This window comes from Octopus sinensis, linkage group LG11 (genome assembly GCF_006345805.1).
Source record: "Octopus sinensis linkage group LG11, ASM634580v1, whole genome shotgun sequence".
NCBI lineage: Eukaryota > Metazoa > Mollusca > Cephalopoda > Octopoda > Octopodidae > Octopus > Octopus sinensis.
Window position 1 is genome coordinate 17132570 of NC_043007.1, and position 26866 is coordinate 17159435.

Here is a 26866-nt window from a genome sequence, read left to right on the forward strand (position 1 = left end):
TCATAAGTCCCATGTTACTGTGGTAGTTGGAAGCATTTGGGAATGTGTATATTATATGATGCATATCACATGTAATACACAGGACAGGCAAAGGGTTAATACTGTAGGTATTTAAAACTACTGACATTTATTTTAGCTACTTCAAAGCTAATACAGTTCTATATTTAAGAGATGAGGAATTATTTACATTCGACTGATATGCCCACGGGCATATGGCGTAGTGGTTAAGAGCGCGGGCTACTAACCCCAAGATTCTGAGTTCGATTCCAAGCAGTGACCTGAACTATAATAATCATAATCATCGTCGTTTAACGTTCGCTTTCCATGCTAGCATGGGTTGGACGGTTTGACTGTGGGCTGGTGAACCAGATGGCTGCACCAAGCTCCAGTCTTGATCTGGCAGAGTTTCTACAGCTGGATGCCTTTCCTAACGCTAACCACTCCAAATAATAATAATAATAATATCGAAGAATACCTTAGGAATGAGAACTCAGGTTCGAAATTTCCCCAAGACACCTGAAGAAGGCTGGAGGGTATATCAGCCAAAACGTTGTTTTAACAACAAACAAGATGAGGACAAATATCTATCGAATGTAAATAATGTACTTCAAAGCTGATGAAAAGTAAATTTAACCCATCAGAATCTGAAAATGTTGAGATGCAACTCTATTAGGCATTTGTCTTTCACTTTATTGAATCTGTTTGTTGTTTATCCTAATATTACTTAACTATTCCATGTGTCTCCTTACAAGTCCTGTATAGGTGTCTAATCTTCTATGACAGTATAACAGCAGTGTATCGGTATGTCTGCTGTCAGCCTACTTATATAATGATATAGACCTTCTGCATACTGTCGAATGGGAATCTGTTCTTTAAACCATAACACTAAACAATATCACATCAAATATTTTTGACATCAGATACTGTTGTTAGTCATTAAGCTCCAGCAAAGCTTGTTCTCAAGTCAGGAACAATAACATCCTGTTTTAAATGGAAATATTTCTTTTATATTTGCAAAAGTCATTATTGCCAAAACAATTAAACTGCAATGGCTATTAAGTTACAAAACAACATTATAACTGTAAGTACATAGATCTCCATCAATGTTGACGATGAATATTCAGTTTTTGATCAACCAAACTACCTCCTCATTGAATTAGTATGTAAATGGATAAACATTCCACAGATGTCACACTGACAACACACAGTTGGAAAAAGCTGGACCTTTAAATTACAGGTGAATCTATTCAGTGGACTGTCACGCAGTTTCTGTCAACCCGATTTCTCTTGCTTTACTTGGGTTGACCCTGATCTATTCTAAAGAACATTTGCTCAAGATGCTATGCAATGAGACTGAATCTGAGACCTTCTGTTCACAAGGACCCTCTAAACTACTTTTCCAGGTCATTAAATTGTCATAATGATACAGTTTTTTTCTTTCAAAAGTCCTTTATTACACTTTAACCTTTCATCACCTGGCATAAATCCACATTCCCTTATTACTACCCCCACTTCAGTGAAAGGATTTTGTCTTGCAAGTTACTTGGTGAGGTCACGGATGACAGTCCCATGTTAAAAGCACCCAATATGTTCTCTAAAGTGGTTGGCATTAGGAAGGGCATCTAGTCGTAGAAACCATACCAAAACATATAGTGGGGCTTGGCACAGTCCTTTGGCTCACCAGCTCCTGTCAAACCATTCAACCCATGCCAGCATAGAAAAAAAGATTAAATGATGGTGATGATGATGATTTAAAATTAAAAACCATTAAGTTACCAGATTAAAATTTCCTTAGATATTCTATAAAGTCTTAAGTGTCAGACGGTTTATTTTTCTGATAATCTATATAAGTATTATTCATCCTAAAGACAAGCAACAGTGTGGAAGTATCAGTAGAACTACTGGCAAAGATCCTTCTGGCATTTAGTTGCATCATTTTATTTACTGAATTTAACTACCATTGGATTTGTCTTTTCCTTCATCTGTTAGTCGGATGATAACATAGTCAACTACATTTCCTTTCCTTTGAATTTATGACTGTTTACTAATGTAGGAAATACTTTGTCCCAAAGTGTGGTGAGTACCATTGAGTATCTGTAATTTCCTAATGTGTCACATATGCAGCTTGGTTTTGTAGCCATACCATTCTACTTATGTCACTACGAATCTCAAGAATGGCATGAGCATCAAACAGCAGTACTTAAGGCAAATGTCTTCTATTATAGCTCTGGGCAGTTCAGTGCTTTGTGAGTGAATTTGGTAGGTAGAAACTGTGGAAGCTCATCATAATATGTGTGTCATTGTCTGTGTTTGATCCCCCACTGTACTGCTTGATAACTGGTGTTGGTTTGTTTACATCCCTGTAACTTAGTGGTTTGGCAAAAGAGACCAACAGAATAAGTACCAGACTTAAAAATAACTGCTGCTCATTTGTTTCATCAAAATACTTCAAGGCAATGCACCAACATGGCTGTGGAGGCATATGGCCTACTGGTTAGAGCAGCGGACTCACGGTCGAGGGATCGCAGGTTCAAATCCCAGACCAGGTGATGTGTGTGTTTATGAGCGAAACACCTAAGCTCCACGCGGCTCCGGCAGAAGGTAATGGTGAACTTCTGCTAACTCTTTCGCCACAACTTTCTCTCACTCTTTCCTCCTGCATCTTGCAGCTCACCGGCGTCCCGTCCAGGTGGGGAACTTATCTCTAAGGAAACTGGGAAACCGGCCCTTATGAGCCAGGCATGGCTCGAGAAGGAACCAACATGGCTCCAGTCCTATGACTGAAAATGTAAAAGATAAAATATAATGGGAAAAAAAATCATCTACAAATGCTTCATTCTTTTGTGGAACTGTAGACCAAAGACACTAGCACACATGCACACACACACACACAGATCTTGCTCTATCTTTTCCTTCTTGTTTCAGATCAACTTAGTAACCTCTACTCCATTATTTATAGCCCTCTGCCTTTTTAGCTCACTGTACAGTCCAGCCTTTTATGGATCTTATATCTGATCCAGCACACCTACGATTCTAACAGGATAGACTCAACACCAAGCAAATTTACTGCCTATTTCCTGGTTGGAGATGTGGTCTTGCCAAGTAATGTTCATTATTGATCATAACTGGTTGCTCATCAGCATTTTGATATGTTGCTGATTCAGTGTGTAAGTCTCAGCAACATACAAGAGACAGGATGGTACTACTGCTCAATATATTTGGTATATTGTTCATAGTTTCATGTTTCTACAGTTAAATTATTGAGCTTCCTGAAAGCAATTGTAGCAGACTGTATGCAGCATTCCACTTCCATATCTAGGCTGTTACGGTAAAAAATCATACTACCCAAATAGTTAAACATTTTCACTACACTTAGTGGTTGTCTTGTCCTCATGATGGTTGATGGTTCATGATCTAGCATTTGAGATTTACATTGATATGAATTCAGATTAAAAAATTTTTTTTTTTGTTTTCACATTTATCAACAAGCTGAACGTTGTCACCTCACGCACATTCAGAATATATAACTTTCTGGCTATTTTTTTGGAAATGAGTCCACCTGAGTTAACTCATCAATGAGGAGAAATTTGTGATTGTAAATATTATAGTATGGAGGCGCAATGGCCCAGTGGTTGGGGCAGCGGACTCGCAGTCGGAGGATCACAGTTTCGATTCCCAGACCAGGCGTTGTATGTGTTTATTAAGCGAAAACACCTAAAGCTCACGAGGTTCCAGCAGGGGGTGGTGACGACCCCTGTTGTACTCTTTTGCCCCCTCTCTTTCTTCCTGTTTTTTGAGTAACGCTGCGATAGACTGGCATCCCGTCCAGCTGGGGGGAACACATACGCCACAGAAACCGGGCCCATGAGCTTGGATAGGCTTGAAAGGGCGCATAAAAAATAAATATTATAGTACTTCCTAGTGGACCTTAAACATAGTTAAGTTCAATAACCCACCATCTGCTCTTATGTGGATAATCTTGCTTGCTGTGTTTTGAAATGCAGCATCCAGAAATAATACAAAGAGTGTTGGAGCAAATATATACAAACCTGCTTTCATTGGAAAAGTGGTTTAGCTGGTGCTCCCAAGAAAAATCATGGAAGATTATATCATTGTGGGACTGCTTGACTATTCTTTTACTCTTTTACTTCTTTCAGTCATTTGACTGCGGCCTTGCTGGAGCACCACCTTTAGTCAAGGAAATCGATCTCAGGACTTATTCTTTGTAAGCCTAGTACTTATTCTATCGGTCTTTTTTTGCTGAACCGCTAAGTTACGGGGACATAAACACACCAGCATCAGTTGTCAAGCGATGTTGGGACAGGGAGGACAAACACAGACACATAAACACACACACACATATGTATACATATATATGACGGGCTTCTTTCAGTTTCCGTCTACCAAATCCACTCACAAGGCTTTGGTGGGCCCGAGGCTATAGTAGAAGACACTTCCCCAAGGTGCCACGCATTGAGACTGAACCAGGAACCATGTTGTTGGTAAGCAAGCTACTTAACACACAGCCACTCCTGAGCATACAAATTCTATCTGCGCCTATCTTCACATATTGATCTTGACACCCAGATCTTTTGAGCAGGGTCTATAAGCCCTGTCTTAGTAACTATTGAAAGACATGTGAAGCAAATTCTTCCTGAAACCCATTGTGGATTTTGTATGTCTAGGAGCACCAACAATATGTGTATCACCTTGTGGAAAATTCAGCAAAAAGCTGTTCTCATTCACTGATGTTAAAATGACTCTTTTGTTGACCAAAGGTTAGTTTCTCAGTAAGGAGCAGGCATCAACTCGTGACTTGCTCATATGTTTTGCCCAGGGATATGTGAACAACCAATTATATTTTACTATAGAATGTGTAAGTTTGGCAGAATGGCTCCTCATAACTTGTACACAGTTTGAATTTGAGTTTTTATTATTAATCATTTAATTCACAGTATGGAACTCAACAAAATTGACTTACAGCGTTTCTCATACTTGATTGATAGCTGATATCTCTTTTGTTCACACTACATTAATAGTTAATATCTCAACTGCTCACAGACAATGGATAATTGATATATCATCTGTTGATAATTATCTCCATTCTTCATACTCAATGGATGGCTGATGTTTCTAGTGTTCACACTCTTTTGTTATTGTTAACACTATCATGGTGGAGAGAAAGCCGGAACGGCAGCACATTGCACTTACAGTATTTTGCCTGGTCCCTTTATGTTGAGTTCAGATCACATTAAGTGATGACCTTTGTTTTTCTTCCTACAAGGATTGGTAAAAGTAGTAACAGTCATATACTGGGTGTGGAGTGTCAGCCCAGCTGCCTTCCCCTACACCAGTGCTTTTCAACCTTTTTGCTGGAGCGGAACCCCAAGGAAACATTCCACTGGCTCGAGGAACCTCTGTGCAATAATTTAATTGTCTTATGCACACATATCTGCACAGGAGAATAAAAAATTACTGTTGATTTTAGCAGTTTTGTAACTTCTTGCGGAACCCTGGTTGAAAACCACTGCCCTACACACACACACACGCGCGCACACATTCCAAGTTTATTCCAAGTGTCAAGCCTTTCTGTTTTGCTCCTGCCAAATTCCTAGTCCCTGGTTACAGTGTCTATTAATTTCTTCAGGCTTTCATTTAACAAAGTTAAGTCATTTGGAAGATTCTGTTGGAACAGGGAGAAGGTGTCCGATAGAAGCAATATCAACCAATTACCATTGTTAAGAGGTTTGGTTAATGTCTTGAGAAAGTGAAAATTACTTTTATTCCTTGGTTGATATGTCTGTATGAAAGAGTAGCTGCACTCTGTGTTTCAGTATGAGATTGGCACTTTAATTATCCATCTTCTATGTAATATATTGTTGCTGATTAGTAGAGCAGATAAAACTATTGCTTTGTTACAGATAGCTACCTTGTTCTTTCAATTGGTTAAATCATTCATTCAGATAATGTGTGTGTGATAATTACTACATTGTGAAGAATTCTGAACGTCTGTGACTTAATCATGTGTTTTGTTACATAATTAATTAATTCATTAAAGTCATTAATATTTTCCTTTCCATGAATTACTGTAGTCCAAGAGCCACTGCTTGATTGGAATTTCTGAAGAGAGAGAGAAAGAGAGATGTTACCATAAATGGTGTTGGATAAGTACACATACTAGTGTTGGGGATATGATTGTTTCAGTTCCTGGAAGTGATGCTAGTCTATCAGAAGTAGCGTTTTCAAAATATCTGGGACCTATTTCTTCAACAGTAGAATGATCCGAATCAAGTAGAATGAAGTATCTTGTCCAACAGTTTTGAACTCCTGATCCACCAGCTAGTAATTCAATACATTACCCATAGAGCCAATCTGTCTGGCACATTGGTTTCCTACATTGGTGCAAACCCTCAAATTTAAGGGAAGGGTGTAGTTGAATAAATTAACTTTAGTACTTGACTGATACCTATTTTAACCCTTTCGTTACCAAACCGGCTCTGGCTCTAAGTACAAATGTCTTGCTTTCATAAGTTTTGAATTACTATCTTCCACCAAACCTTAGTCACAATTTATGTTCCTAACACTAGCTTAATGATGACTAAATTATTTTACTAAATTCTTTGTTATATTTAAAGTAATTGAAAAAAAACACAGAGCATCTCAAAATAAATACAGTAATGAAAGGGTTAATGAATACCTCACCCACCTAACGAGAACAAAAGGTAAAATCAACTCAACAAAGTTTCAACTGAAAATGTGAAGGAACAACTATCTCAACAGTCTGTCATTTCTGCTAATCTTCTAACATAAAGGAATATGAAATGATATAGATGGATATAAATAGTTCTTTACATACACACTATTTAAGCAATAACAGCTTGGAGTCATTCAAAAACATACAAAAACTTAACTTCACTTAAATACTTATTTGGTGTCAAAATTTTCATTGCACCGACTGCAATCTGGTCACAAACAGAGCTCTGTTGTAACTGAGTTGCAGTGGGAAGATTTTGGTGAAAATTTTGACACCAAATAATAAATGTTTAAGTGAAGTTAAATTTTGTGTGTTCTTGAATGTCTAATATGTGCCTTCAATACTGTAATTGTTAAACAGACTGTCTAGGATCAAATCATTTTCCAATTAAGTACATCTCTGACAGTCTTTAACCCTTTAGTGTTTAAACCGGCCACATCCAGCCCAAATATTCTGTGTTTTACATTTCAACTCGCCATATCTAGCCTCTCGCACCTAACCTACATTGACATTCTAAAAATAAATATTCACATCATTGAGATTTCAAAGCCATGAGATAATGCATGATTAATTCAAAACAATTTGAGTGAAAAAGTATTACATTTAACAGAGTAATCTGAACATTAAAGGGTTAAAGACCTCTGTAAAAAAAAGAAGAAAAAAAAGTATACATAACGGTGATGCATCAGCATGGCTGCAGCTTTGAGCTGAAACTAGAAAAAAAAAAAAAAAAAAAAGAGAATAAAGCAGTTTCGAAACAGTACAATTTTGTCATCATATGGTTTGGAGAATGGACCTTAGTCATGGGAAAATAAAAGGATGATGGTGACAATTGTTTGTTCCTTCTCGAGCCATGCCTGGCTCATTAGGGCCAGTTTCCCAGTTTCCTTGGCATATAGGTTCCCCACCTGGACGGGGCGCTGGTCCGTCACAGGTGAGCTGCAAGATGCAGGAGGAAAGAGTGAGAGAAAGTTGCAGCGAAAGAGTGAGCAGAAGTTCGCCATTACCTTCTGCCGGAGCCATGTGGAGCTTAGGTGTTTCGCTCATAAACACATACATCGCCTGGTCTGAGATTCGAACCCGCGATCCCTCAACTGCGAGTCTGCTGCTCTAACCACTAGGCCATGTGCCTCCACGATGGTGACAATAGCGGTAGTGATATTGTTACAAGATCATCATCAATATTATCACCACTGCTACCTAAAGACGAAATTTTGATACAATTGTTAGTAAAATTCTCTTAGCTGGTTGGTATTCCTTCCCTTTAAGAATATATTCTGGTTATAATTTCTAAGCAATGTATCTCACAATATACTTCTGCCTCAATTTGTATTGATTCAGGGAAAACAATATCTTGTTTAAATTAGTTTTGTGCATTGTAACTGAACTGAAGAAAGAGGGTCAATAGAGGAATCTGGCCCCTGTCTGTTTATCCATCAGTGTTTCAGTTATCTACACATCATCTCCATCCATGTTTCACATTTCATTTGGCATGCTGTTTTCTTTGCATGTGTTCTTTCTTTTCATTTTGTGTGTGTGTGTGTTTTTTGGTTGTAAATGGTTTTCTTATAAAAGCTGTAAATTTAATATTTTTTCAGGAGAACAGGTTGGGTAGATGGGTGTTATCAGATTGTACGATGCTCAGGTTTTTTTTCTAAAAACGTTAGTGATTTTAGTGAAATGAATCTGCTATACAATCAAGGATTGAAACTGGATCACTTTACTTGCCTATGGCTTTATTCTTCTGTGTTTGATGTATTATCTGCTAATAATTTTCTTTTATTTTTAAGCATGTGTATTTCACTTACTCTCTCTCTTTCTCTACATTCTCCCTGTATTACACACGCACACACTCTCTCTCTCTCCCTCTCTCTCTCTCTCTCACAAGAGTGAGCTATTATTGATTAAATAACTATTAATTATATACAAATATATGCGCAGGAGTGGCTGTGTGGTAAGTAGCTGGCTTACCAACCACATGGTTCTGGGTTCAGTCCCACTGCGTGGCACCTTGGGCAAGCGTCTTCTGCTATAGCCTCGGGCCGACCAAAGCCTTGTGAGTGGATTTGGTAAATGAAAACTGAAAGAAGCCCATCATATATATGTATATATATGTGTGTGCTTGTATGTTTATGTGTCTGTGTTTGTCCCCCTAGCATTGCTTGACAACCGATGCTGGTGTGTTTATGACCCCGTCACTTAGTGGTTCAGCAAAAGAGACCGATAGAATAAGTACTGGGCTTACAAAGAATAAGTCCTGGGGTTGAGTTGCTTGATTAAAGGCGGTGCTCCAGCATGGCCGCAGTCAAATGACTGAAACAAGTAAAAAAAAAAAAAAAAAAAAAAGAAAAAAAGATGTTATGTTGGTGACCCCTTGGAAAACAAAATACAGAATTCATTCAAGCATCTGATATGAATTATTGTTAAAATGATTGATTTTTCACACTTATAACCACATCTTTATATATGAAACATTTTCTAACGTCTACATTTAAACTCTCATCCAATCAGTTCGATCTCAGATATGTCTGGATATGTATCTAGGACCACACCAAATTCCAAACAAAAAGTGTTTATTTATAGACAAAGCGTACTAACATTACTATTCACTAAGCTACTGACACAAGTAATATTCTGACTCAATTCGACTTCAAAAATTATGACAGTGCTGATGACTGTACCCCAGCATGATCCTAACACATTGGCTGGATCCACTAAAAGAGTACCTATCCAAATACTATAAAAGACCTTTTTTTTTTTTAACTTGTTTCAGTTATTTTGACTGTGGCCATGCTGGAGCACCGCCTTTAATCGAGCAACTCGACCCCGGGACTTATTCTTTGTAAGCCCAGTACTTATTCTATCGGTGTCTTTTGCCGAACCGCTAAGTGACGGGGGACATAAACACACCAGCATCGGTTGTCAAGCGATGTTGGGGGGACAAACATACATGCACACACATATATATACATATATATACATATATATATATATATACGACGGGCTTCTTTCAGTTTCCGTCTACCAAATCCACTCACAAGGCTTTGGTCGGCCCGAGGCTATAGTAGAAGACAATTGCCCAAGGTGCCATGCAGTGGGACTGAACCTGGAACCATGTGGTTGGTAAACAAGCTACTTACCACACAACCACTCCTGCACCTACAAATTCTTTTCATAAAAATTAATGGCTATATAGCAAAAGGATTGAGACTATAATATTCTAAATTATTCTTAGCCATGTGATTTAAGAAACCTTGAATTTAAGAAGCTGGGTCGTCGAAGTGAACACTGGCAGAGCACCAGTCGGCATCTTTTACGGTCGGAACTACGACGGTATCTGATTGTCTTCAAACCTCCAACTTTCGCTCTTGATTGAGGAAAATGTGCTTGCCACACACCGTCGCTGCAGTGCGTCTTGCGATGATCCAAGAATTTCACCTCTAACGTCACAATAAGAGTGGCCCCGATTGCTCCCTTCGATCATTGCCTTGTCGTGAACGGAGACCAATGGATGACGTGCGGACGAGGCCATTTTCCATCATTCCATGCCTTTTGTATGCAAGCCGGTGGGGCTCACTCTGAGCACTCTAATTTTTTCGCAGTGAACGTACCAGCCGCCTCGGACACTCAACGAAGAGCACCCTTGTAGGAACCGTGCGGACCGAAACAACCAGGAGGTGGGCGCGTTACCGCAACATGAACAGCGATGCCCGACGATGACTGTACCCTGGCATGATCCTAACACACTGGCTGGAACCACTAAAAGAGTACCTATCCAAATACTATAAAAGATTCAACACGGCCCTCTGACCTATCAAATTCTATACCTAAAAATTAATGGATCGAGACTAATATTCTAAATTATTCTTAACCATGTGATTTAAGAAACCTTTCTTCTCAAATTTTAATATCTCACTTTTTACCCCTCACTCTTTTGTCTGCTCAAGACTGCCTATGATGCAAACCCTTTCATTTTCAAAATGTTCTTGTTTAAATTAAAATCTTCTACCCTAATTTTCTGTAAGAATCTTTTGTTTTGAAAAATATCTTCCAAAGTCAAGTTTAATAATGAAAAATTTATCTTCCTAAATCTCTCCGCAATCTTATTTTCAAAATTAATTGAAACATTTAAGCATTTGTATTTCATGACTGTCATGAAATTTTTTTTTGTCTATTAAATTTTTTTATACAAGTTTATTTTCCCCAGAAGATTTTTTTTTTTTCTTTTTTTCCACAGAAATAATTTCCTTCAGAGTTCAGCAGTTCTGAAGATTATTTTTCTCTCATTTCCTCCTGATCTTTTGATGTTTTTTTAATTTTATTTATTTAATCTGTATGCGTTTCTTGACACTTCTAGCAAATCCTTTAATCTCTCTTAATAAATGTTGTTTCAATTTTTCAGATTTCTTATTCAAATTCCTAGTCATAGGAAGTGCTGGTACTGGGAAGTCCTGTATTTTACATCAATTCATTGAGAACAAATGTAAGTATAAAGTTTTCTTTTACATTGCACTCCTATCCATCTGGTTGTTAGTTAGCTCTGATCCAGTTGGTATTTCCAGCTATGACCATCCCATCTTTTATTCAGAGATATTGTATTTATAACTATATATATACTCACACACTCCTGTCACAACCTGGGACCTTGAAGACTGCTATAACACTTGAAAGTATACTAGTCCCCTAATATTTGATATTCAACATTTCATCTATTCAATAAGACAATCAATACTTCAATTCATTTCATTTTACTATATATATACTATTTATACTATATATTCTACATTAATATTATAAAGAATATAAATAAAACATAAAAAACAGAGTTGGAATTTCTTTGAATAATATATATATCTCTATACACAATCACACAAACCTTTTATATATATATATATAATGTGAATATGTCCTTTTGTTGTTTTTTTTTAAGCTGCTAGTGTCTCATTTTGGGGAGATTCAGCCAGAGTGGGTAATATCTTTCTTGTTAGTTTATATATATATATATATATATATATATAAATGCACAAGGACTTAGAAATTATAAATCACAAATGCACAATCACACACACTTTCTAAGTTGTTGTGAATCTGGTATATAATGCATGAGGACTCATTTGGTGCACACAGGCAAACTGTCTGCAAAGCTTTAGTGATAGCCACAATAGTGTACTGTCCCCATATTCAAGATGCTGCTGCTATACATACAGGCATCTTAGACTGCATTGGAAGAAGGCTATCAACTAATTGACATGAAATCACTCACAAACCTGTTTCTTTGACAGTATGGGTCTGTAAATAATACTAAGAATCATTCTTAGGTTTTCCCATCACTTTCCTTCAGCCAGTTGAGCATCATTGGATCTTCTTTTACCTCTTATTGAGGTACCTTTGGCCACTGAACAACAGTACCACTTGTTGCATACGTCCACAGAAGGTGATAAACATATGCAAACAGGCTGAGGTAGAACAGCAGCTAACCTGCATTGAGGTGGGTGGATATCACAAATCCTCCATATACCCAGCATCTCAGGTCTCCCCCACAAGACTCAGGCCACCTTCTATTGTACTGAAAGCAGGAAACTGGCTTTTATTCTACACATTTTTAAATTCAAAAGTTAACACTACCAAACTACTCAGTTACCAAACCTTGTTTAGCTGCTAATTTACGGTACAGATGGCACCACTGGTCCTTCAGACAGTTGTGTTTGCTGTGTGTACTCTACCACAAGTATTGCATTATCTTGCTATATTTTTATGTATTTTTTAACTGAATATTCTTCAGTCTCTGACAGTTGTTAATGGGTATTTAACTAACATAATCCAAACTATTTAAGCCACAATTCCTAATACTATTGCTTTGAGAGAAATAGCACAAAAAATGTGATGTACTGAACAATGCTGTCACCAGTCCAACTGATTTACAAACGGTTCTTATCAGAATGCTTATTAAAAATAAATATGCAAGGCATTGTTTTGAATTTTACTGTCCACCATGCATTGTTGTTGCAAAAGAGAAGCTGGTGACGAAATACCATAGTCATTAGCATATTCATGTTCAAATCTGCCAGAACATATTCAGAATAAATGTAGGTATAGGAATATAGTAAGAAGTTTGCTTTCCAACTACATGGTTCCAGGTTCAGTCCCACTGTGTGGCACCTTGGATAAGTGCCTTTTGCAATAACCTCCTGCTAACCAAAGCCTTGTGAGTGTATTTGGCAGACAGAAACTAAAAGAAGTCCATTGTGTGTGTGTTTGTGCTTCACCACTTTTTAACAACCAATGTTTGTGTGTTTACATCCCTGTAACTTAGCAGAGGTGATGCCCCAGCAAGGGCAGAGTCTATGACTGGGACAAAGAAAAAGATAAAGTAGGTTTTGAATCTTGCTCTTTACTATGCATATAATTTATTACAGAACATGTTTCTCAATTAGGTATCTCTTTCTCTCTTTCTCTCTCTTTTACTTGTTTCAGTCATTTGACTGCGGCCATGCTGGAGCACTGTTTTTAGTCGAGCAAATCGACCCCGCGACTTATTCTTTGTAAGCCCAGTACTTATTCTATCGGTCTCTTTTGCCGAACCGCTAAATGATGGGGACATAAACACACCAGCATCGGTTGTCAAGCAATGCTAGGGGGACAGACACACAAACACATACACACACACACATATATATATATACATATATACGACAGGCTTCTTTCAGTTTCCGTCTACCAAATCCACTCGCAAGGCATTGGTCGGCCCGGGGCTATAGCAGAAGACACTTGCCCAAGATGCCACGCAGTGGGACTGAACCCGGAACCATGTGGTTGGTAAGCAAGCTACTTACCACACAGCTACTCCTGGAATGAAAATTTTTTGTTTCAATAGTTGACCAGGCCCCAATTAGACCTTCATCTTCAGAAGAGTGAACTGGCTTCAATCTTTAATGACATGTAATTGGTAGCTGGCACATTCAGTAATGCTCCCAGCTTCTCTTCTCAGATGTGTGTAATTTAGGGGTGGGGGTGGGGACATGGAGTTCACTCTATAGTGCATACTCTTGTTCAACAAGCAATTCACCACATATGTAAAAATGTTTGAGTTATAGAAAAGAAAATGAACCTAATTTGAGACCCACTTCAATTAAATTTAAGTAAATCTCAAATTTTAAACTAGCTGCCCACAGTGTTATGGAGAAATCATTCCCTGTTGTTCAAATAAAGGGATGCTTTTATTTATTTAGCCTAGAATGGGAGAGAATGTAGCTAGATTGGATTTCACTTATCTGCATAATACAAGTCCAGACAGCACAGTTATTGCATTTGCCTTTGTATGCAAGATTCTTTCAAGCAAGATTGGTGTGTATCTGGCTGATCTAGTGACCAAAATCTTTAAAAGTTTACTCAACCTGTTTGAAGATACAAATGTTGGTCAACAAAGCTGATGAGTAAATGAAAGACATGCTCCTTTTAGAACTTTTATCAGATAAATTTAAACAAGGATGATTATATAAATAAACATTCAGACGCTGGCCACAATCATTTACTATATGAACTTACTGTACAATGGCTTACTATATGGAAATTATTGGATACAGAAAGGTAGAAACACAAATATGAACATTTGTAAGTTGGGTAAGAACCACTACAAATACTAAAAACTATAGAGGTCATCATCATCATAGTTTAACTTCTGTTTTCCATGCTAGCATGGGTTGGATGGTTCAACCAGGGTCTGGGAAGCCAGGAGGCTGCACCAGGCTCCAGTCTGATCTGGCAGTGTTTTTACAGCTGGATGCCCTTCCTAATGCCAACCACTCCGTGAATGTAGTGCTTGCTTTTTACATGCCACCAGCACAGGTGCCAGGGGAGGCTGGCAACGGCCATGATCGGTTGGTGCTTTTTATGTACCATCGGCATGGAAGCCAGTCATATTGTGTGTGTTTGGGTGTGTTGTGTTTATTCCCCTCCACAACTTGACAACCAGTATAGGTTTCTTTGTCTCCATAACTGAGCAGTTCAGCAAAAGATACCAAAAGAGTAAGTATCAAACTTAAATAAATACTGGGGTTGATTTCACTAAACCTTTTAAGGACTGAAACATGAAAAAGATAAAATAAAAGAGATGTAACGAAGCCTATTAGAATATTTTAAGTTCATAACTAGGGTGGATTTGCCATTCATGCTTCCTGGACAAGTTAAAATAAATAACAGCTAAGTACACGAGTCAATTTAATCAGTCATACTTTGTAGCCTTGTGACTATTTGAAATCATTATAAGAATATTTTTAATTAATTCTTTTTTTTTTTCTCCATCAAAATTAATGTTGTTAAATTGCTGATGTATATACTTTTTTTGTGTCAGTGTTAAATTTGCAGATATTTCTACTCTGTTTTTCTAAATTTGTATAATGTAATATCTTCTTGGATATATATATATATAAAAAAAAATTATTTTTATTGGAAACTTCTTCTTCCTAATGTTCTTGTAGTTAAGCAAGATTCAAACCATACTATTGGAGTTGAATTTGGAAGCAAAGTAGTGAATGTTGGTGGGAAATCTGTAAAATTGCAAATCTGGGATACAGCTGGACAAGAAAGATTTCGGTAAGTAACAGAGATTAGTTAATTTGAGTTTCCCTCTATTAAATCAAACTAACTGGAAAAGGTTGACCAATGTATTAGCATTAACGAAGTAAATGAAATGAAAGGATTTGAATTGGGAGTTAAAGCTTAATTGATGATTTGGCTTGTGAGAATGACAACAATTAAATGCTGCTGAAGGTTTTATATAGAAGACGATTTGCTAATGAAGATGAGACATTTTACTGTGGATAACTAGGTTTTGTAGTCTAAATTCTGAGGAATTGTTTCTGGACTGGTCAAATTGCTGAAGGTTAAAAAGAATCAAGCTGTTTTCAGGTTAGAAGAATATTGGTTACTTTCTGACAAATAAAAACTTATGATATGTCTTTTTGCAAAGGGTTTCGGATATAAATGTAAAACAGCTCTAACTGGGAACTGAAATCAAGTCCTGTTACCAAGTTCCATAAATATTGAGTAAATTTCTGAAATTTGTTTGTAAAACAGCAAGAAATTCTTGTCCACTTTATGTGTAGTAGTCGTAGTGCACATATTGTGACCATAATGTAAGATCTAAGTAGTTTGAGATTTCTCACTGACCACAACATCATAGAAGTTTAGGTTGATCTTGACAAATCCAAACCAGATATGACATCATCATCGTTATCCTTTTTCATCTGCCTTCCATGCTGGCATGGGTTGGATGGTTTGACCAGAGCTGGCCAGGTATAAGACCGCACCAGACTTCTGTGTCTGTTTTGGCAGGGTTTTTACAGCTGGATGCCCTTCCTAACACCAACCACCCATCCAGCAGAGTGGACTGAGTGCTTTTAATGTGGCACAGGGTCAGTTTTGGCAAGGTTTTTACAACTGGATGCCCTTCCAAATCCCAACCACTTTACTATGTGGACTAAGGATAAAATAAATAGGGAACACAAACCAAGATGAAACTAAGGCATGCATAAAAGTATTGGTGTCACAGGTTATAATATGGCAAAGCAATGTATTAGCTGATGTCCAACGGTTCATGTTCCAAGGATATAAAATGTAGTTTATATTACAACTAAATGTAGTACATTGATAAGTTACTCTGGGAATGTGGTTAGAATGCCAAAGGAAAGGATCACAAAACAGATTCTTCAACCTGAGCCAACCAGCAGAAGGACTGGGGATAGACCAAGAGCAATATGGTTGGATAATATCCTTAGCCTCAGTTGGCCATGTTTTAGAATCCAACAGGAAAACAGTGATGATGGTTGTTTCTGATAGGGTCCAGTGGAGGAGGTACTTGGAGGGCTTTATCCACCCCTGACCCAGAAATAGTAGATGGTGAAGATGAATGTAGTACAGTTGAATTGTCTGTGAAGATATTAAATGCTTCACTAATTCCTGGTTTTACCATTTCCCCATATAAAATGGACAGCTTTTAACCTTTCCGTTACTGTATTTTGAGATGCTCTGTGTTTAGAATTTAGTAAAATAACTTAGTTATCATTTAGTGATAGGAACATAAATTGTGACTAAGGTTTGGTGGAAGTTTTTAATTCAAAACTTATGAAAACAAGACATTTGTACTACAGAGCCAGAGGCGGTTTAAGGCGGGTTGGTAACGAAAGGGTTAATGAAAGTACAATGTCGAATGCATTGACAAACATCACTACTAAGTTTGTGAGAGTACCAGTACTTCCAGTCATCTACCTGGTGTCCAATCAGCCAACCATTTGTATACTAACATTTGTCTACCATTACAGAAAATAGTCTTTCTTTTCTTTTTTACCCTCATCTACTTTATCTTGCCAGTTGTACCAGCTAGATATTGGGCGAATTCTTGAGGAACAGACAACTTGATCAGCCAAAATAAATTTAATATGATTCTCTTGATGTCTAATCATCTGTTGACTTATCTTTTACAGTTCAGTCACCCGGAGCTATTACCGAGGAGCTGCTGGTGCTTTATTGGTCTATGACATCACAAGGTTAGTAATGCTGTGTGGCTCTGTGTGCATGCATGTGCCATGCTTTAGGATGCATCCTTTCGCCAGTCTTGGGAGCCAAACACTTGTTCCTGTATCACCTTTTGTTTTCATTACATTCTCATAAATATATTTTACGGAGATGTACTTGCATAGCAAGTGACTTGATCTGAGATCGTGTGCTGGAACGTAAACAATTGCAGTGTGGAAGGTGTTTATAAGCCATTTAAGAAACACACAAAAACCGTTAGATTCACTTCAACATTTAAATTTGATTTGTCAAATTATTTTCGTTGTTTTGAGACTGCGACCTGTTCCCTGACAAAATTCCAAGATGCAGCACAAAGTTTTGTCAGGGAACAGGTCGCGGTCTGAAAGCGACGAAAATATTTTGACAAATCAAATTTAAATGTTGAAGTGAATCTAACGGTTTTTGTGTGTTTCTTAAATGGCTTATAAACACCTTCCACACTGCAATTGTTTACGTTCCAGCACACGATCTCAGATCAAGTCACTCGCTATGCAAGTACATCTCCATAACTCATAAATATAGTAAGTAGTAAAAGTATTGTTTCTGGTGCCAGGACCCATGGGGTCAGTTACTCAATTTCCCTGGCATATAAGTGACTGAGATCACAACACTCCCCTGGAGGGGACGCTAGTTAGTCGCAGGGTTACTTACTTACAACTGCGTGGACTGGAGTGCTCACGAAGGCCATGCACTGCTCAGTCCAGGAATCAAAACTCTGATCTTGTGTTCATAAGTGCAAGACTCTTAACTCCTAGGCCACATGCCTTCATCCATAAATATGGTAGTTGTTGCTTCATTATTGCTCTTTTCTCTTTTGTGGTGGAATAAGTTCACAATGATTGTATTACCTGTTACACCTCTCACTTGCTTTTAACACAGGCGTAGATGATGTTGAAGTAATCAGTAGTGTTGGTCATTGAATTTAGGAAGGACTTGTGTACTGTTTGATAAATAAAACTTTTTAATGGTGGTGGTAGTTAGCTAAAAGTCAATCCTGATTGAGCAGACCTAACATCAAAAGTATTCTGGCTGTGGACATTTTTTCTCTCTTCAGACCTATATGTCGAGGACTGCAATGAGATGGCAGGGTGTTAGGGTATGATTTATGGGAGATTTTGGTGCAGAACTGGCTGTGTGGTAAAATGTTTGCTTTACAACCACATGCTTCTGGGTTCACTTCCACTGTTGTGCCATCATGGGTAAATGTCTTTTATTATAGTCCCAGGCCAACTAGTCCTGTGAGTGGATTTGACAAAAGGAAACTGAAAGAAGCCTGTTCGTGTATGTGTGTGTTACTGTCTCTTTGCTTGGACTTCATGTGATAGTTGTAAATAAGTGTCACTATCATATAAGTGGTGTCCTTCACTTCCAAACTTTCATAAAACAATGTCTGGTCATAGGGAAGCTTTTCCCTTCCTGGGAACTGGCAAGTTTTGGCAAAAGGAAGTATAATCCATCCGTGGAAAATTCACCTCAGCGAATTCTGTCTGACCCATTTGAGCATGGAAAAATGGACATTAAAACAACCACAATGATGATGGTGATGATTAGCTGGTGGTGTTAATTAGAATCTTGGTTCCTGCTGTTGTTGCTTAGACGAGTGCTCTGCATCCTTTTTTCACTTGTAGTACACCTACATTCTTTTCAAAATTTGACAGCGCACCTGAACTAAAGATATAACTAAAAGTATAGGGAAAGAAATTATATTCAGGTTACTGTGGCACACCTAGCATCATTTTGTGACACATCAGTGTGCCATGGCATACCAGTTGCACAGCTCTGGCTTAGACCAATGCAAACCTATGAGCAAAAGTGTTCTAGCTATGACCTTCCCATGATCACAATAACCAATGTCTTTTAAAGACTGTAGGTGTGATTTGATGGGGACCTGGCTGCTATTTCTAACAAGTTGGTAGTGATAATAATATTCACCACTGAGCCCAGGTCAGCTGTAATTCAGTAAACATATTCTCAAAGTTGTTCCAACTATGACCATCCTGTATTTTAATTAAACATAATTTATCTAAGACTATATTACCTTCCCTTCTTCCACAGCCGTGTTATTCAACTGAAAACCTCATCCTTAAGTGCTGTCTCTCTTATTATTTCAGTCGAGAAACATACAACGCTCTAACTAACTGGTTAACAGACGCCCGCACACTTGCTAGTCCGAACATTGTCATCATATTGGTGGGCAACAAAAAAGATTTGGAAGCTGATCGTGAAGTAACATTCTTGGAAGCTAGCCGCTTTGCACAAGAGAATGGTAATGTCTCCTTCTTTGTTCTATCCATAGATGAAACCTTGATTGTGTAATGAGATTTTTCTTTTCATATATATATAGGGAGAGTTTACGAAAAAAACAAAAGACGAAGACAGGTGGTGTACAAAACAAACTGATGTATTAGTATAACGCTCAGGAATAGAAAAAGTATTTTACGTTTCGAGCCTACGCTCTTCTACAGAAAGGGACACAGAAAAAACAAGGAGAGAAAAAAGGAATTATTTATTTATTTATGCGCCCTTTTCAAGCCTATCCAGGCTCATAGGCCTGGTTTCTGTGGCTTATGTGTTCCCCCCAGCAGGACGGGACGCCAGTCCATTGCAGCGTTACTCAAGAAACTGGAAGAGAGAGTGAGAGAAAGTTGGGGCGAAAGAGTACAACAGGGGTCGCCACCACCCCCTGCTGGAGTCTCGTGGAGCTTTAGGTGTTTTTGCTCAATAAACACACACAACATATTAACACACAGCTGTTGTTGAAAAATATATTTAACTATATTGTAATTATAAAAAACAGTATTGGTATTTTCTGCAGGCTTTGTTTCCATGATAAACTTGAGATACCTCAACAAAATATAATTTCAAACTTTACTTTCCTTGACAAAAGATAGGTCAGTATATAAAACTGTTTTTTGCAGTGAAAATTCATGGAATTTTGAATGAAAGGTGTTTATAATCACCCATTTTGAATAAGATCAGTAATATATATTCAGTATATTGAAATAATGAGTTCCTATGCTTTATGGTGTTGCATAATTTTCTTCATATATTTGTCAAATCTATCTTAGCTGATGGTATATTCCGAACAGTGTCTCAAACACATGCACATTAATAAACATAATATATGTTTTCAAGAGCTACTATTAGTTTCATGCGATGTAAACAGTTCAGACAGCATTTTTAAACATGTCTGGTGTCTCTGCACAATCCTCAGGCAAAACATGTAAAAAACAGGATATATAATGACTGTGAGATCAACCATGCTTTTAATCACAACTGAAATAGTTTTGGTTCTGAAACCCACACTTTCTTCCGAAGAGTTATCTCTCAAATTATTATAGATCAAAGATATAAAGATGTATTCACATGTAAAATTTAATTCGTATGGTTTCTGTTATGCCGTGACTGCAGCTGTAAAAGCTTCAGCCTCTGCTTTCGGCTTTACTGATATTGTGACTTGTGATTCTCTTTTTCAGAGTTGATGTTTTTGGAAACAAGTGCTTTGACTGGAGAGAATGTGGAAGAGACATTTTTGAAGTGTGCACGGTCAATACTTACTAAAATTGAATCAGGTAAATGCATTGCTTAATCAATAGTTGTATATGTGTGTGTGTGTATGTGTGTATATCATCATCATCATACTGGCATGGGTTGGCTGGTTTGACTGAAAACTGGTAAGCTGGGGAGCTGCACCAGGTACCAATCTGACTTGGCATAGTTTCTACAGCTGGATGCCCTTCCTAATGCCAACCACTCTGAGAGTGTATTGGGTGCTTTTTATGTTCTACCAGCATGAGGGCCAGTCAGGCGGTACTGGCATAGGCCACGCTTGAGTAGTGCTTTTTATGTGCTACTGGCACAGGCTGCCAGTGAGGCAGCACTGGCAATGACCACCGCTCGAATGGTGCTTTTTACGTGCCACCGGCATAGGACCTGTCAGCCAGCACTAGCATTGACCACATTCGAATGGTGCTTTTTACGTGCCACCGGCATAGGACCTGTCAGCCAGCACTAGCATTGACCACATTCGAATGGTGCTTTTTACGTGCCACCGGTACAGGAGCCAGTCACGTGGCACTGGCAACAATCAAGCTTGAATTGATCTTCTTATGTGCTGCTGGCACGGGAGCTAGTCAGGCGGCACTGGCCATGACCACACTCAAATGGTGCTTTTTATGTGCCACCAGCACGGGAGCCAGTTGGGTAGCACTGGCATTGATCACGTTTGAATGGTGCTTTTTACGTGCCACCAGCACAGGAATCAGTCAGGCAGTATTAGCAAGGATCACACTTGAATGGTGCTTTTTAAGTGCCACTGGCACGGGACCAGTCAGGCAGCAATGGCATCGACCATGCTCGAATGGCACCACCAGCATAGGTGCCAATCAGGCAGTACTGTCATTGGCCACAACAATGACTTCACTTGACTCAACAGGTCTTCACAAGCACAGTTTATTGCCCAATGATTGAAGGGTGTTCTTAAATGGGCTGGGTGCTCTTAAATCGGTTATCAAGCAATGTTGGGGGGACAAACACAGACACAAACATATACACACACACACACACGTATATATATATATATACATATAATCGACAGGCTTCTTTCAGTTTCCGTCTACCAAATCCACTCACAAGGCTTTGGTCGGCCCGGGGCTATAATAGAAGACATTTGCCCAAGTTGCCGTGCAGTGGGACTGGACCCAGAACCATGTGGTTGGTAAGCAAGCTACTTACCACACAGCCACTCCTGCACCTATAAAATGACAAACTGGTAGAATTGCTATGGTGTTGGACAAAATGCTTAACATCATTTCTTCCGGTTCTTTATGTTCTGTGTTCAAATTCTTCCAAAGTCAGCTTTGGTTTTCATCCTTTCAGGTTCACTAAAATAATTACCAGCTGAGCATTGGGGCCAACATAATTGACTTACTGCTTTCCCTAAAACTGCTGGCTTTGTGCCAAAATTTGAAACCATTATGATTATTATTATTATTTTCGTCTGCCTCTTTTCACTAATAACTTTTCCATAGCCATATTTCTTACGAAATACTCCATTTATGTGTTTAAATAAATTTTTTAAATGATCTACAATTTTGAAGGATTACTAAAACAACAAGCATTTTCACTATTTAAAATGAATGTTTAGAACATAACTTATAAGATTCATAGTTTTAATTATGATGGAAGAATTAAATTTAAATTCTTTGCATTGATTGGTTTTGTATCATCATCATCATCATCATTTAACGTCCACTTTCCATGCTAGCTTGGGTTGGACGATTTGACTGAGGACTGGCAAACCAGATGGCTGCACCAGGCTCCAATCTTGATCTGGCAGAGTTTCTACAGCTGGATGCCCTTCCTAACGCCAACCACTCCGTGAGTGTGGTGGGTGCTTTTTGCGTGCCACCAGCACAGAGGCTAGAGGAAGCTGGCAACAGTCACGATCGGTTGGTGCTTTTTATGTGCCACCTGTACAGGAGCCAGTCCAGCGGCACTGGCAACGACCTCACTCGAATGTTTTTTTTACGTGCCAGTAAGGCGACGCTGGTAATGATCACGAAGCAAAAATGGTGCCAGGTAAGTTATGGTCAAAAAGGTTAATCTATATCTTTTTTTAATTCTTCTCTCTCTCTCTCTCTCTTCTCTTAATCCAGGTGAACTTGATCCTGAAAGAATGGGTTCTGGTATTCAGTATGGAGATGCTTCACTTCGCCGTCTGCACCGGCAACAACAACAGACTCAAAGACCAGACTGTGCCTGCTGAGGAGATTAGCATCGACACCTTAACATTCTCTGGCTGCTACACACCTGTCTTATTTACTTGTCTCGCTGCCAGCTAAGGTTCATTTTACTGAGATTCCTTCATACACTAATGCTACTTTTACTATAACTTCTATTAGGCATTGGTCATGATGCAAGGGAAGAACACTCTCTGTTGATAATTTGGAAGATAATTCAACCAGCCAACATTTAATAATAACGATAATTATATATTAATATTAATAATAACAATGATGATGGCAATGATGTGAAAGCAATTTCTACATGAACAAAACCTCCACTGTATTCTTTTTGTTTGCCACAGTCTGCAAAGGTTGATTATTATTATTATTATTGATTTTGTTTGTCTTTTGGTTCAGTGCTATTTTTACAATCACTGTTGTGTCATTATTAGCTGTATGTTGCCGCAATACAGTTTGTCAACAGTTTCTGTCTTTCGTTCCGACCTCCGCTCTCATTTGTTTTATTTCTCCAATACACTATACATACTTACAGAGCCACACACCACATTATATAATATTTAGCATGGCTAATCCCCCACGTTCCGATTATTAATCCCCCCACAAGCTAAACCCCCGCCCCATTTTCAATGTTTTTCTCATCTCTGATGCAGATGGAAGCAAAAAGAAATTTGACCTTTCAATTACAAAGTTTCAAATTTTCTCCTCTATAAATTTATTTAAAAGCCGAAAAGTAATTAAATCAGATGACTTGTTAATTATAAATTAAATTTTGCTGCTGAGTACTGTATTTCTCATGGCTAGCAGTTCTGCTTCCATCCAGCTATCTACCAAGACAACTTTCCTTTTTGATTACATCTCTGTAACATCCACCTTAAGTGTTTCAAACCAGTTACCAATATCTTCTTCATAAAATACCTTTATTTACTCCTAAACACTTCCTCCACTCACAGATTTAAGAAGGAACATTTTTTTTGTTTGTTTAATTTTTCAAATATAAATCACAACTAGAGTATATTATCTAAACATCCCAAGACTGAGCTTTCTCTCTCTCCTAAGGAATATTATGTCCAGTTCAAAAATATTTTTTAGTGAAAAGGTAAATAACTGAACATGTTACCATCCTAGGATGTGATAATTTAACCCTTTAGTGTTCACATTATTCTGCCAAAATTAATGCTTTTACATCTTCATTGTTTTGAACTAATCATGCATTATCTTGTAGCTTTGAGATTTTGATGAGGTAGCTGTTAATTTTTAAGATGATATTGTAGGGTTGGTGTAAGAGACCAGATATGGCCAATTTGAACATAAAACAAGCAGAATACTTTTGGCCGGATATGGCCGGTTTAAATGCTAAAGGGTTAAACGAGTAATGGTAATTAACAACATAACTAATGAGCTGGTGTATGAATTTGTTTCTCTGTTTCCTAGTGTTGATAGCAAGAGGTTTGGTATAAGCCACTGTTTACTTTGATAGGGAGCAACTGAACAATTCTGTTTTCTGTTCATGGTCAGCTTCTGGACGACCTACTCTAAATAATAGCAATGACGATTACGATGATATATGGTGGCTGCTGTACAAAGCATTTTGAACCAAATATGAGGCAATTGTTGTGTGGAATAATGTGAAAATTGAATAACCTGAAAAGAAATTTTTTTTTTTTTAAATTTTCATTTTAGAATTTATAGATTCAGCAATAACAGTTTCATTATGGTTCGTCCCCCCACCCCACCCTTTTTTTTTTTTTACATAAATTTAACTTAATATAAAATTATGAAAATTATGTGATTGTTTTTTTGATTGTTGGCCAAGTTGCCAAATCCCAAACCTGACCTAATGATTTAATGGTTTCTTTAATTTAATATCTTATTTTTGTTATTCTGAAACAAAGCTTTAAATTCTTTGGGGGAGTTTTCTAAACCTTCCTTTGTTCAAGTTATCCCCTAGCTTGTGAAATTAATATAAATAAATTATATATAAGTTATATGTTAAATTAGTATATATTTCAGAAAAGTTATGTTTAATTTACACCTAAATTACCCCTGTAAAAAAAAAAAAAAAAAAAAAAAAAAAATTAAGCAGTACAGATCTCTATTATTATATATTTTTGTTTATTCAGCATGTATGCTAGATAATTTCTATTGAATCATCTAATTTGCATTTATTATTATTATTATTATTAAGGTGGTGAGCTGGTAGAATTGTTAGCTTGCTAGGCAAAATGCTTAGCAGTATTTTGCCTTTCATCCTTTTGGGGGTCAATAAGTTAAGAACCAGTGAAAAACTGCAGTCAGTGTAATTTACTAGTCTTCTCCCCACAAAATTCCAGGCCTTGCGCCTTGAGCAGAAAGGATTACTATTGAAGCAGCATTAATATTAGATTAGTGAGTTTTCAAATTTTTGTTGCAATCAGTACCTTAGTTGGCTTACTTCAGCAATATCTCCATAAATTGCCTTTTTAAAGTTTAAATACTTGGCATGTCTGTAGAGAAAATCCTGCAACATCCTTAGTGGCTTACCGCAACACTCCGACCAAACACACACATGATGCTTTTGTTTCCGACATTTTTTTTTTTTTCCAATGTGATGAAAATATTTATTGTTACTGAATCGTTATTAATGCTTTATTTACTTAAGGCACTCAGAAAGTTTGCTATTTATAATAAACTTTGTTTTACTAAGGGAAGTGGTGTTTCATTTGGTTTAAACATTGTGACAGTGTTAATGTTAATGGCTGAATTATTTGGAAGCTGGGCTACCTTTGGAAAACCTGTTTTAATAATTCTTTATATATATATATATGTGTGTGTATATGCCACTCAAGTAGCCTGTTATTCTGGAGTTTCCACTGCATGCAAGTGCCTTTTTAGACAACTCAGACTGAGCCATGTCTACCTTGTTTCAAGAAGCAGTCATGCTAAGAAAACTCCAGGGTACTAGACCCGCTCAAACAACCTACTGCACTCTACATTTGTATTGAGTACTTCTCCGGATCATTACCAACAACAGTGTGTGTGTGTGTATGTATATATATATATATATATATATATTTTAGGTTGTAATCTTAAGCAATGCTAGGTTTGTATCGCTATATGTGATATTTCCATCTTGTAGGTTCTTAAATTGTAATGTCCCAGTGCCATACAACAATGCTACAGAGAGAAAGAGAAAAGCTTTATTTTTTTCCTGAAAGGAGGTACAGCCCTTTTTTTTTTTCTTTCCTCACTACCACTGTCTGTCTTCCAAATAAATTTAAGGAGACAAAATGATACTGGTCTTGAGCAAACACTATGTGTATTAGCCTTGTGTGTATAATACACCCATATATATATATATATATATCTGTAAACGTAAATGTAATATGTGACAATTATTCGGTAGTCAAGATAAAAAACTCCGATGGCGTTTTTCCGATGGCCAGATAACTGAAGAGATGGTGGCGTGGATTTCCACCTCAGCATCCGAAACTCAGAGTTTTATCTTGGCAACTGAATAATTGTCACATCTACAGATAAATTCCTCTATTTACATAATATCAAGGTCTCTTTCTTTCTTTTGTTATCTTACCGTTTTTATCTATATATGTATATATATATATATATATGTATATATATATATATATATATATATATATATATTATATGCACACACACACATATATATATACATATACATGCATACACACAATTTTTCTCTTCTGTTCACACCTGTATATACAAAGCATACTGCCATGACATAAAATTTAGATTCATTTATTGTTTTAAAACTAGGCAATAATGAAAACAACAGGTA

At 37.5% G+C, this 26866-nt stretch overlaps 1 protein-coding gene across 6 annotated transcripts in view; it reads left to right on the forward strand.

Moving 5' to 3' along the window:
• LOC115217422 (ras-related protein Rab-4B) overlaps positions 1 to 26866 on the forward strand; it is a 147307-nt gene that overhangs the window by 107307 nt on the left and 13134 nt on the right. For 4 of the 6 annotated variants that reach the window (XM_036507124.1, XM_036507123.1, XM_036507127.1 and 1 more), the window contains 6 exons: positions 11157 to 11237; positions 15232 to 15346; positions 17236 to 17298; positions 19438 to 19592; positions 20803 to 20898; positions 22984 to 23423. In XM_036507124.1, coding sequence (XP_036363017.1) covers positions 11157 to 11237; positions 15232 to 15346; positions 17236 to 17298; positions 19438 to 19592; positions 20803 to 20898; positions 22984 to 23093 — 620 coding nt within the window. In that variant the 3' untranslated portion in view covers positions 23094 to 23423. The remainder of the gene's footprint in view (positions 1 to 11156; positions 11238 to 15231; positions 15347 to 17235; positions 17299 to 19437; positions 19593 to 20802; positions 20899 to 22983; positions 23424 to 26866) is intronic. The other 2 variants (XM_036507125.1, XM_036507126.1) reach the window with 1 other exon arrangement.